At 38.0% G+C, this 13,673-nt stretch overlaps 1 protein-coding gene across 4 annotated transcripts in view; it reads right to left on the bottom strand.

Moving 5' to 3' along the window:
- Window positions 1-10,825, bottom strand: part of ZNF326 (zinc finger protein 326) — a 36,106-nt gene extending 25,281 nt beyond the window's left edge. The window contains exons 1-4 of one of the 4 annotated variants that reach the window (XM_068540263.1): window positions 10,653-10,825; window positions 8,676-8,720; window positions 1,210-1,245; window positions 1,003-1,114 (exon numbers count right to left, since the gene is read on the bottom strand). In XM_068540263.1, coding sequence (XP_068396364.1) covers window positions 1,003-1,114; window positions 1,210-1,245; window positions 8,676-8,720; window positions 10,653-10,668 — 209 coding nt within the window. In that variant the 5' untranslated portion in view covers window positions 10,669-10,825. Of the gene's footprint in view, window positions 1-1,002; window positions 1,116-1,155; window positions 1,246-8,675; window positions 8,721-10,652 lie in introns of those variants that run through there. The other 3 variants (XM_068540262.1, XM_068540264.1, XM_068540265.1) reach the window with 3 other exon arrangements.
- Window positions 10,826-13,673: the final 2,848 nt, after the last annotated feature.

Genomic DNA, 13,673 nt, shown 5'->3' with positions numbered 1-13,673 from the left:
TTTTCAACTACATTTTTCAAAACATCTATCACGTAAGCAAAATTGTTGTATCTATTTTCTTGATTTTTCTCTACTATAAACCATAATGGCACACTTGAAGCAGAAAAAAGAAAAGTAAGCATCATTCGGTCCATCCTTAAGGAATCCAGATCCTTCAATTTATGAAGAAGGACAATACTTTCAAATGTTTCCTAACTAGTTTTACTTATATCTAGTAGGAATCTTTGTGCCTCAAAAAGTAGACCCCCCGTGACCTGAAATGTGGTCAACCCTAAAGCCTGTAGGAGTTCAACTAGGTTTAAGCTTTACACAGTATTAACAGTGAAACATAAGTACAATCTAAATTCTACTGCATTAAAATAAGCAAAGGTATCATACTCATGGCTTTAGTATAATGTTCCTAGTCTAGAGCACAAGTGTTTCTGGTATAAGCAGTACCTGCCAATAAATAATCTGGACATGATTTAAAGAACACTATTATTATTACAATATGCTCTTGTAACTTACTTTAAAATTAAAATTAAAATTAAAAGAATAACTATTTTAAATGTTTCTTAGAAATTGAATGTTGCTAGACTGGTTCAGTTAAACCCATTCTAGTCAAAGACTGCTTTGCTGCTTTATAGTAGTAAAGATTTTTGGAAATTCATAACAAAAAGCTTCACAAGTAATATTTCCAATAACACTTTTATATCATTTGTTCAGGACACTCTGATTGGTAAGCAGTTAAAAGTAAAAGAAGTAAAAAAAAAAAAAAATGCTCACTGCTAAAGACAGAAAATCTTACTCTATTATAATGAAATGATAAAGGTTTTCCTGAGATTTTCCTAGTGTCTGCCAGTGATGCTGAGATAATTTTTAGAACCATTAACACCTTTCAACATCTAAGGTGATTCTAAATAGCAAAGTTCAAGTAGCGTCACATGCCTAAGGAATAGGAAATTAGAATATCCAGAATCTTACAGTCATCTAATTATTTGGCCAAGTGATGAAGCAATTTACCTGCTACCCCCACCACCACCACTGTGACTGTCCATGCCATATGACTGGTTTAGGTAGGAGTCCATGGATCTTTGACCCCCACAGGATCCATGGCCATAGTCACGATCCATCCCTACAAAGAGTTTAAAAAGAAAAAAATTAAATGACGCTCACCTTTACTGGCACTCAAAAGAAGAATTTTTAGATAAATATCCTTGAATGTCAGACCTCCATAAGATCCGGGGCCATAATCACGATCCATTCCTAAAAGAGTCAATAGCAAAAGGTCAGTAAGATACCATTCTCTTCAGGAATCTTTGCATAAAACACAAGATATTCATATCAATCATCTGAGATGTTAATTCATCATTAACATTTAAGCTAAAGTCACAATAGCCACTGAAGGAAAAAACACACAGATTATAATCTATTGAAAAATCAGATTTGCTAATAAAACCTAATTTTTCAAAGAAAAACATTATCAATTAAAAAGTTCTATATTAAAATTATCTTCAATATAGCCAATGTTTATTTGACTAGGGTACTACCACAAGGCCCTGTGTTAGGTGCTACATGGTACATAATTAATAATTCCTATTCTCAAGAAAAGTCAGTATGTAATAATGTCAAAAGGAAAAGTTTTTGTTACAAGTATAGTCTTCTACATCTAACTCCTCTCAAAATGTCTAAAAACTCAGAAGCAGCCACATTTTAAATTAGCCTAACTGAAATTAGTTCATACAGTAACTGAAATTGGTATCTTTAAAAAGTAAAATCAGAGTAGGGCCTATCTGTGGTACTGTGCCTATAAATAATGACTCAACAAATATTTAAATCCTCAGATACTTTGAATAAAGGGAATGAATGTGAATTCTAGCAATGCAGACACTAAAAAAAATTATGATACAATTGAGGCACTTAAGTATATTTTATTACACTGTAATTCCACTTACATCCCAACCTCTGACATGAAAAACAAATACAACAAAAGAGGTAATAAAATTAATTTACTATGATTATAAAACTGAAAAAATTTAAAAACCATTCAGAATGTGTTTCCTATAAAGTCCTTTAAGATCCTTCATTTATCACCCTCTCCAAGTTTTATGCACTAATAAATGTAAGAATATACACGGAGCAAATACATTAATTTTTATTTTTTAAAAACACTAAATTTTAATTATAATCATATAAATATGATTTCTGGTCCTAACAACAAAATCTTGCAACTTTAAACCTGAAAGCAACCTAAATGATCAAATTTAATCGTTTCATGTTATAGATTATGGAACTAAAAAGTCCAAAGAGATGAAATGATTTTCCCAAAGTCTCATAAATAACCACCCCTCTAGCTTCGTGCTGTCGCTTCTTCATGAAACGCTCTCTTCTACCACCCCAAATATCGGCTTGTTGAAATTTTCTAATCTTTTAAAGTCCATTTCAAATACTAATCCTTTCAAGAACATTTTTACTGATGTTGTCTCAGTTGATTATCATCTCTTTCTTTTGAATATCTACAAAACTCTGTAGCTCTTACATGGTATTTACGATACTCTGCCTTATACAGTATTCTGCTATTTGTGGCCTCATTTTTTTTTTTGGCTGCACCACGCGGCATATGGAGACCTTAGTTCCCCAACCAGGGATGGAACCTGTGTCCCCTGGAAGCGTGAAGTCTTAACCACTGGACTGCCAGGGAAGTCCTGTGGCCTCATTTTAAATGTACACTGGACTTGTGGTCAGGGTCTGATTTTTTACAAATTTTTTATGCACCCTAGGACAGCAGTTTTCAATAGCCTGTTGACTACTGAGAGTTGCCAGGACCCCTTCAGAGGGTCCACAAGGTTAAACTATTTTTATAAATAGTACTAAGATATTATCTGCCTTTTTCACAGTGTTGAAAATTTTTTTGCATTGAAGATGCAAAAGCACTGGTGGATAAAACTGTTGGTGCTATAGCACAAATCAAGGCAGTGACACCAGACCACACTAGTAGTTGTACTGCACACTTGCAGTAAAAAATAATAAAATAAAAATGCCATCATTGCTTAAAGAATGTCCTTGATGAAGCAGTAAGAATTATTAATTTTATTAAATCATGACCTTTGAGTACACTCTCTTTATGATATTCTGTGCAGTAAAATGGAAAGTATATGTAAAGCAATTTTGTTGCATATCAGTGCATAAAGTTCCATTAAGTGCCATAGTTCTCTCCAGGAAAAGCCATTGAATTAGCCACTTTTACAAGGAATACTATTTTTACTAAAAGGAAAGACTGACATTCAAAAACTATGGCTTTCAGATTTGAGCATCTGGCAGACACTTTCTCAAAAATGAAGTGAAACTCACTTCAAAGAAAACAGGTGACAATATTTGTTGCCAAAGATGAAATTCAAGCTCTCACGTGAAAATTAGAATTTTATAAAACTTGAGCTTGACAGCTTCCCAATTCTTAAAGGTTTTTCTGATAAAATTGATACTAGTATTACTGAATATGACTTTTTACATTGTACCATAAAATCTGTCAATATTTGGAAAATCTGAATAACTCAATAAACCAGTACTTTTCAAATAACTAATGCCTGATATTACAGGATCATAAATCGTAAAAAGATCCATTCAAAGTGCAAGGCATACAAATGGATTTTAATAGAACAAAAAGTTTATCAATATACAGAAAGTACTGAGATATTTTACATTGTTTTTTGTTCATACTAAGACTTCAAGTCAAGTTCATACTAAGACTAAGACAGCATACCTCAATTCAGACTCTCCACACTGCAAGTGCTCAATAGTCATACGAGGTTGGTGTCTACCATATCAGATAACACAGTTCTAGACTGATAAAATAGTTATCTGTCTTTAGAGTTGGTAATTATACAATATAATTTGCTCATATCTCATATAGAGGACAATTTTGACATTAAAATAAAGTTTTCAAAATAAAAAGCTTTCCTCTAAAGGCCTCATATTAAAACGTAATTTTAGAGTTAGGTTCAGTTAGGTACACAAAACAAAAAAACTTGTATTTTGTTATTTCTGCTCATTTCTATTTTGAGTCAGCAGAGGCTGCCTTTGGATACTAAATTTTTCAGTTTTTTGATTCTGTGTGTTTTTATTTCACTACAGAGTCATAAATTACTAACATTTATGAACACTCACCTTGTGCCAGGCACTGTGGAGTACACAAAAATTAATAGAGCTACCTTTATATAGCAATGACTTGGGCTTACTGTTCATACTACTGTTACTATTCAGTTAATTAAAAAGGAAAAGAGGAAAAGTCTTTATACATATTGCATATAATCAGTGTGATTATAGGGATACAGATTCTATAAGATGACCATTTATATATAAACAATATTCTTCCAGGTTACGGAATGAATTTAAAAATCACTTTAAAAATAAAGTTGTAAGACTATAACATACCTTTACTATTAATATTAAATGAGAACAAGGATATACTGTACAACACAGGGAATACAGCCAGTATTGTACAATAACTATAAATGGAATATAACCTTTAAAAATTGTGAATCACTATGTTATACACCTGAAACATATAGTATTCCATCAGCTATTTCTGAATAAAAAAATATATTAAATGAAAGTAACTCACTCAAAAATTAAACTGACATATTTTAAATCAAATCTATTCTATTGCTTTGATTACACTATCATATAAATGATAAGCTCAACAAATGTTAAAACTCATGTATAATTAAATCACAAGATAAGAGCTGTGTAGTAGTATGAAAAAACAACTGACTTATGATCAAAATAACTAACAAGTTGTATGACACTAAGTCGTGAATGAGACCACTTTTTACCACCTCCACACTACTAGCATCATGGTGCAGGCCACCAGCATCTCTCACCTACATTATTGCAACAGCCTCCCAACTGGTTTTCCTGCTTCCACTTCTGCTCCCTCCCTTTCTGTTTATTGTGAAGAAAATAGCTAGAAGAATTCTGTTAAAATGTAAGTTAAATTATGTTCAATGCTCAGTACTTTCCAATGGCTTCCCATCTTACTCCAAGTAAAAGCTAAAGCCTTAAGATAATCTATAAGGCCCTACACCAGTGGTCCTTACCCACAGGCAATTTTGCCCCCCAGAGGACATTTGGTAATGTCTGAAAACATTTTTGGCTGTCACCAAAATGGGTAGTGGGTGCTACCTGCATCAAATGACACAGGCCAAGGATGCTGCTAAAACATTCCACAATGCACAGCACATTCCACCACAATGAAAAATTATCTAGTCCAAAACATCAACAGTGCCAAAGTTGAGAAATCCTGCTCATTACCTCTTAACTTTGTCTATCCCATTGCCTCTTAATTTCATCATCTATGGTCTCCCCTTACTCCACTCTAGCTATACTAGGTTCCTTGCTGTTCCTAGACTACAACAGGCATATATCCATTTTTGCACCTGCTATTCCCTCTGCCTGGAATGCTCTTCTTCTGTATCTGTGTTGCTCACACCCTCAACTCTTTCAGGTCTTCACTTTCTATTGCTTCCTAGATATAAGCAAATTGTCTTTGACTTTCAATGCCTTCTGGCTACACCTCACTATTCTAACCTTGTTTTAAGATTACTCAGCAAAAATCATCTGCTGTAGTCAAGCCCATCTTCTTAAGTCTCTCTGAAGCACAGCGTACTCAGCCCTACCTTTGTTCCTGCTTTCCCTCTACCCAAAATGCTTTCCCTTTTTTTGTCTGCTATTTACATAAGAAGAATTATTTTAAAGCAAGAAGGAAATATGGAGACACTGGAAATACAACTTCCTTCCAAGAAATTTGTATCTTGACATGTTTTCCAGTGTCTTCTACTTCATTTCAGTTGCTGGAAAATACAACACTAACAATCAATGCATTGTTGGCTTCAACTGGTAACTACTCCATACTTTTTATTTCCTAAAGTCTACAGCATTCTTCCCCTAGATAGCTTCATGGCTTGCATCCTCATCTCCCTCAAATCTATGCTCAAAAGTTACCCTTTCAGTGAGGCTTTCGCTAGCTAATCTCTTTAAAATTGTAACACACGCACACACACACACACACCCTGCCCTGTGTTATTATTCTCCCTAGCAATTGCAATAGTACAATATATATTACTTCTTGTTTACTGTCTATTTCACCCCACTAGACTGTACACTTCACAAAGGGAGGAATATTTGTGCATTTTGGTCACTGCTATATTGCTAGCTCCAAGAACAATATCTGATACATAGCACTCAATAAATATCTGTTGAAGTCAAATTACATCCCTGAAATTAAGTTCCTCATTTATAAAATGTAGATAACTTAGACCTCAAAGTGGTGTCAAGCAGTGGTCTTTACCTAAAGGTGCATTCCAAAATCATTCAAAGTAGTTCTTTAAAACTTACATAGTTGGGACCATTTACCCTAAAAATTAAGATTCAAGGGGACTAGAGTATGACCTAAACAGATACTTTGAAACAGCTCCACAGGGAAATCTAACAATCACCCTTAAATGAGAACCACTATTGGAACTAAAATTAAGAGAAAAGTAAGTCATAACATTAGTAAAAAACTAATTTGAAAAGATATATGTACCCCCATTTTCACTGCAGCATTATTTACAATAGCCAAGGTATGGAATAACCCAAGTGCCCATCAATAGATTAATGGATAAAGATAATGTGATGTGATATATATGTATGTATATACATGAAATATTACTTAGCCATGAAAAAGAATGGAATCTTGCCATTTGCAACATGGACAGACCTTGAGTGCATATGCTAAGTGAAATAAATCAGACAAAGAAAGATAAATATTGTATGATTTCACTTATATGTAGAATCTAAAAAAAAACAAATCAAATCAAAACAGAACAAACAAAAAAGCCAAGCTCGTGGATATAACAGATTGGTGGTTGCCAGAGAAGGGGGGTAGGTATAAAAGTGGGTGAAATGGGTGAAGGGAGTCAGAAGGTACAAACTTCTAGTTATAAAATAAGTAAGTCATGGGGATGTAATGTATAGCACAGTGACTATAGTTTGTAATAGTGTATTGCATATTTGACAGTCGCTAAGAAAGTAAATCTTAAAAGTTCTCATTACAGGAAAACTATGTATGGTGATAGATGGTAACTAGACTTATTGTGGTGATCATTTCACAATGTATACAAATATGGGATCATTATGTTGTACACCTGAAACTAATATAATGTTATATGTCAATTATACAAAATAAAAATTATACAAAAATAAAATTATACAAAAATAAAGTGCATGTTTTAAAAAGAAGGTCATAACGTTAGTGACAGAAATTTCTGAAGCTCTTTTTGCAACACTGTACATTAAGAAAATAAACTTCTGGCCCTCTATGATCCTGCATTTCAAAGCCCTATATTTAGGCATTAAATTCAGCTCTCTGTTACATCCTACTGGAGATCATGGCCTTCTATTATTCCAAACCTCTTTGGTAAAAGTACTAGTCCTACTGACTCCAGTTTAAAATCCTGGATTCATTTTTATTCACCCTTCTCAACTTTCTACTCACTACTAGGCAGCCTGAAAGTTTTGCTAATTTTCTCAAGAAATAGCTTAATATTTTTTAAATTACTATCATCACCTCCCAAGTTCAAGGTCTAAAATCCTTACACCTGAATTTACGAAACAGCCTTCTTGATAATTTTCCAGTTTTCAATCTAACCTACATGTGGATGCAAATTAAACTTCTTTTGGTAATTTTATGATATCACTCTGCTTCTCGAAAATATATTTTTCAGCACTCAATATACATTGACTACTTCCTATATGTTTAACCTTTTTAGTCAACATCAAATTCAAAGTTTCTCTAAATTCTTAGAGATGATAAATAGAAATTAACTGAATGTTAATTTTTCCCATAAAATGACATGGTCTTCTTTACGTAGTAGTACATTTACTTCAGTTTTATTTAGTGAATATATTACATCCCGTACAACAGTTGAATTTTGCATTTCTCTGGCAATTAGGATATTTAATTCCACTCCCTGGTGTCATTCATATAATGCTTTTTAACCTCTTTGAATTGTTCCATGTCCTCTTTGTGTTATTATCCTGTCTGGTAAAGCCTTAACGCTAATAACTATCAAAACACCACCCCAATTGTATGCTGCATACCTCTTATGATTTTACCTAGCTCTGTAGTCACAACTCTAATGTCATGCTTATGTCAATAAATAATCAGGCTTCTTTATGTGCTCCTCTAGACAGTTCTTTATATACTAACACATTTGGACACATCAAAGCAAATGACCTCAAAAACAAGGTCAAAATGTTACAAAAGAAGCAGTATAAAACAAAGCCAATAATCCACTTAATCTACTTTATTCAATACCAAAACCTCTAATTCAACAAAAATAACTCAGCTAGTTGCTTGTTAAGTCATCACTCAGTGCAGTCAGGGCCTTTTGGAATAAATTAAAGGATTCATAATTCAAATAAAACAGAGTCAAATTAATCTGAATAGCCCTAAGTTTTTCTGATCCCAAATTCTCTAACTCAAATAATATATATATTATAACAACATTAACACTGATACATCAAGAGACCAAAAGCAAACAATGACTGAAAGAAGGCACAATTCTCTTTTTACATTGGTACTTTATATGGATGAAGAGAAAAACTGAAATGCATTCCCTTAACTTATTTCAGAGCAAATGAAAGAGGATACTCACCATTAAAGCTCTGATAAGTATTTCTGCAAGCAGAGTGTGTGTAATCTATGAAGACACATTTAACAGAAAGGAATTAGTGCAATATTAGCAAATATCTGAAATTATATACCCATCTACTAAAAACAAACACAATTTTTAAAATGCCATTAATGCAATTATCTGCAAAAATAGGGTGTAAATAATTATAAATATTTCATATGGGAAAATACATAACCCGTTCTTTTCACTATCTCCCCAAATGGCAGGTTTATCATCCAAATCATGGTAATGTAAAAATTAGTTTATAAAACCTAATATATAATAACATCCAAAAAAGGGGATCCAGTACTGATTTATACGGAGTAACAAAAAGGAAGGCAAATATATTATGTATCAAATAATGCAAAAAGCAGGGACATCTGAGAATTGATTCTATGTAATATATAATTTTTTCCAAGTTAATATTTCTTTTAGCACTTAATTTGCCCTCTAAAGATTTCAAGATCTTATCTGAGAAATGTATATACATGTAAGTGTATACGTGTGGTGCTATCTCTACCCAGGATGTGGAATCATCACCAAAAAATCATATTGATAATTTCTCTGTCAAAACCAATTTGGCAATTGTTAAATTCTTTAGTTAATTTTACTAATAAATATTGAAAGAAAGGAATTTAACACAGTGGTCATTTGGATACAATAGAATCCAACTACACTACACAGGATTAGTCAAAGTCCAACTAAAACAAAAAAAACACCAGAGTGTGCTACTGTTAATACCTAAACTTTCTGTTTCAAAGTAACTTAAAACTACCCACAAAAGGGTTATTCCAATCCCCTTTCATATACTTAGATTTGATAGCTTTAACTTTTTGTGGCATGAAATCAAATCAAAGATCAAAAGATCAGTTAGTCGGACTCACAGCACATTCAAAGATAATTCTGGGGGTTGGGTTAGAGGCTTAGAACTAGGTAGTGAACTGATTTTATTTAGAAATGCCTGGTTACTCAGGACTAAATCCAGTTTATTCACACCCCTTCTCATGTCTCCCTAATGCTGTCATTACGTACTCATGTTACCTTGACACCCGCTCCTATAAAAGTTGGCCAAGATTTGAAGACAAGGTGAAAACCAAATTAATTTTACTTCGTGAGCCTATGAAAATGCTTTAAAGAACTGGCCTGAGAGACGACTGAAAGGTCCTGCTAAAATACGGTTTATTTAAACAGCAAGTCCAACCCAGGCGGTTGTGCACAGGTCTGAATTTGAAGGGCATGTGATGCTGTGCCAGAACTCTGACTAACTTAAGTCCCATCCATACACCGTCCAGAGAAAAATGCTTTGCTTCACAGACGTATTTCAACTTAGGGATTAAGGCCCGGGCAATGTTTGTTGGTGGATAAATATCCCAGTTCGCTAACCAGAAATACCTTACTTTCCATTCCGGATAGAGATCTACCTATACTTATCACTTACAGATGCCCTTTAAACTCATCTTAAACTAAGACAACCAGGAACACGACCGTGAACAAGCCTATGAAAATCCTATCTGGCGAGAAGTAACCTGGGTTTGGGAATTGACTAAAAGGACGATCTGGATCGCTGCCCACGGCGCGAGCGCGAGCCGCGGCAGGGGAGGCCCGCTCGCCGCTTAGCCCGAGACCGGGAAGTTGGAAGCGTCGAGGCAATTTCCACGCAGCGGGGCGGGGACCAGTCTGGGGCCGAGTCCGGAGGCCGCGGCGCTTTGGGCGCGTCCTTCCCCACACCGAGGCCGGCGCGGAACTCCAGGGTCACGGGCCACAGCGGGCGCCGGGCCGGGGGATCGGGCGCGCGGGTCCCCACAGAGGCCGACTCCGGGCACCGGGCCCGCGGCGGGCGGGCGGCCTCCGGGCCCGCAGAACAAAGCCCACACGGCCATCTTGAGACGGTAAACAGACCCCCGGGGCAGGCCACCCCGCCTCCCACCGCCGCGGCGACCAGCCAGAGGCCGCGCTTACCGTCCTCGAAGTCCATGGCGGAGGCTCGGGGCCGATGGCCTCGGCGGCGCTGGGCTGAGCTGTGACGGGAGGCGAGCACCCGTGACCCGCGGTTACACACAGCCAGTCAACGCGATCAAGAACGGCGCTACCGGCCCAGGAGCCGCAGGCCACAGCGAGGCTGGGAGGCGGGGCCGGCCGGCGCTGCCAACCGTCGCAGCGCGGCCTGCGATTGGCTGGCGCGGGCTGGTGGGCGGGCCCTCGAGTGGGGGCGGGAAGCAGGTCAGCTGTCACGCTCCCAGGTGCTGACCCTCTCGGAGCGGACGAGGGGTAAGGAAGGTGGAAAAAAAAAGGAGCCCCAGCGACTGGCCGAGGTCGTGGGAAAGAGAGCTGGGTGTTCTGGAAGGTCTGGCTGCGGCCCGCCATGTTTGATTCTGGCAAGAGCGAAAGGATCTGGTTGGAATATCTTCCTCCTGCCCGAACTAATATATTATACCACGTGCCGACATTTTGCTTTTTATTGGCTGGTGATGACTGACCAGAAAATGTTAAAATCCTTATGGAGTTTCTGTCGTGGAGACGCAGAATTCCAGGACGCTTTTAGAACTCTGTGAGCAGAGGAGAACAGATTGCTAAATAGGAAACAATTATGAGTATGATCCAACACAGGCCATGATCAAGTTCTGAGTTTCAAGGTGCAAAATAAAAATGTTTTAAAAGTTAACAGGGAAGATTTGTGGCAGGAGTCATCCAGAACTTGAAGAACAACAACGGGCAAACACACATACATATTAGCATTGTATTAATGTCACTTTGGAAATAGTGTTGGGGACAGTGGGCAAAGTCATTCACCCACAAGGCAATGTGGAAAAAAACCACTGTTAGGTCATTCTAACCCTGGAGCAGCTTGAACTCCAGGTTAGAAAACATTTTTTTCATAGCGCAAATGGTGTCAACAATGAGTTGATCACAGGATAGGAAATCATGAATCAAGCCCTTTGCCCTTCTTTGGGGTCCAAGCAATTGCGGGAACCAAGTTCCGAGAAAGCAGCCCCTAGAAACAGGACTGAAGGAAAAGCTCACAGGTATACTATGTTGCATTACTGTAGCCCCAAATCTGGGCAGGGCACTGTTTCTTCCTCATCACTTTCCTTCTCCACCCTGATTGATTCACCCAGTTCTCCACCCTTTTATTGTTTTCTTCTTTTTTTTTTTTTTCCTCCTATACATGTTTTCTATTCACCGGAGTAGAACATGTTGAAAACTGAACTCATAATTTCCTTCCTCAAACCTGTTCATCCTCCTTTATTCTTTCATCTGTGTTTGTGGCGTCATGAGCAACCACCCACTACTAATCCCAGCCAGAAGCCTGCGACTTATCCAGGCTACTCCCATTCTCCCATCCTCAATCCGTACTGAAGTCTCTCACCTGCTTATTACCTCCTAAAATGTCTTAAATTTGCCCCCTGCTCTCCAACTCACTGCACTACCTGAGTTAGACTCTCGTTATCTCTCTCCCAAACTATTGCCATAGCTTCCTAAATAATTCTCAGGCTCCTCAGGGCCGCTGTGATCTAAAGGCAAATCTGAACATATCATGCGTCTCTATCACGGATTAGGTGAAGGCAAAGCTCCTTAACACAGAGCACATCCAGCAGGGTCTAGCCACTGCCTGACCTGCCATCTTCCTACATTTCTCCCTCCTCCTCTCTCCCCTACTCTTTCCCTTTTGATTGGCAGTTTTAAGCTACTCGCAGTTCCCAAAACACCCCAATGCTTTTTCATGCCACTGAACTTTTGCTTAGGTTTTTCTCTCTGTTTGGAACACCCCCAGTTAACCCTACTCATCCTCAAAACACAGTTCAGAATTTATTTCCTCTAAAAAACCCTCCCACATCCCACCCCCGCCCCCTAGACCAGTACTTCTCAAATATTAATGAGCATATGATTCACATTCAGTCAGTCTGGGTTGGAGCCGGAGAGTCTGCATTTCTCACAAGTTTCCAAGAGATGTTGCTGCTGGCAGTCAAACTAGACTTGGAATAGCAAGGCCCTGGGCCCTGGGCTCTATTAAAAGCCCCTCCTCTGAGTTCCCTGGACCAACCTCTGCTCCAGCACTATCTTCCTTGCATCAGATACTGTTTGGCTTTATGTCTCTCCACATTAAAAGCCCTTTGAGATTAGACCTAAGTCTTCTTTGTATCCTAAGTGCCAAGCACGTAAGTTTAACAATTAAAACTGAGCTCTCCCTGAGGTTTTTAACTTTTTTTCTTGTTATCAAGGCAAAGGAATGATTTTGTAATCTGAGGTCTTCAGGTCTTGGCATAAGTGAAAGGAAATAAACATTGGGTCACTATTTGTATTTGTGTATCGTGTGCACACACGCGTATGTACGCGTGCTCACACACACACACACACACCCCTACCTTACTCCCCTGAAAGAGAAAACTGCCAGACAAGGAACTCCTAACTCCAGAAGAAACCTGACCTCAGCACAAACGCCTGGAGAGCCAGAATACATGTGTCTCTTCCCTCCTTCCTTCCTCCTTCCCAAATAGGAAGTGTTCTTGAAGAGGCAGGTGGCAGTACCTGAGACACCACGTAATACTTGAGAGACTATCACATCATCCCCTAATTCACTTATGGAACGAATATTGGATAAGCACCAACTATGTGCCAAACATCCTTTTCTTCATTGTTATCTCTTTCCTGCCCCCCAGGGTCTGTACTTTGCTAGGCTCAGATTTTTACCCTGAGGGGCCAACGTTTTGTACAAAGTCTTATATCATTTCATCCTCCACATATTTCGCAAGAGGTGGAAGGTTGGTAAACACCAGACCGGGAGAGTCTCTTGGAAAATAAAAGAGAACAGGGTTTTTTAAGTGCAGAGGTTAAAGGATGTGTGGGCTGAGGCCAAGGAAAGATTGCAGGGAGAAGGAGGAAGTGAGGAGCCATGCCCAAGACCTGATCCTGAGGGAGCTGTCAGAGGAGCCCCGCCATCCCACTCCCCAGAACCTGAGAAGAGCTAGGTGAGCAGACTTC

Source organism: Eschrichtius robustus, chromosome 3 (genome assembly GCF_028021215.1).
Source record: "Eschrichtius robustus isolate mEscRob2 chromosome 3, mEscRob2.pri, whole genome shotgun sequence".
Classification (NCBI taxonomy): Eukaryota; Metazoa; Chordata; class Mammalia; order Artiodactyla; family Eschrichtiidae; genus Eschrichtius; species Eschrichtius robustus.
Note: the sequence above shows the minus strand (reverse complement) of the source record. Positions and strands in the feature narration are given on the sequence as shown.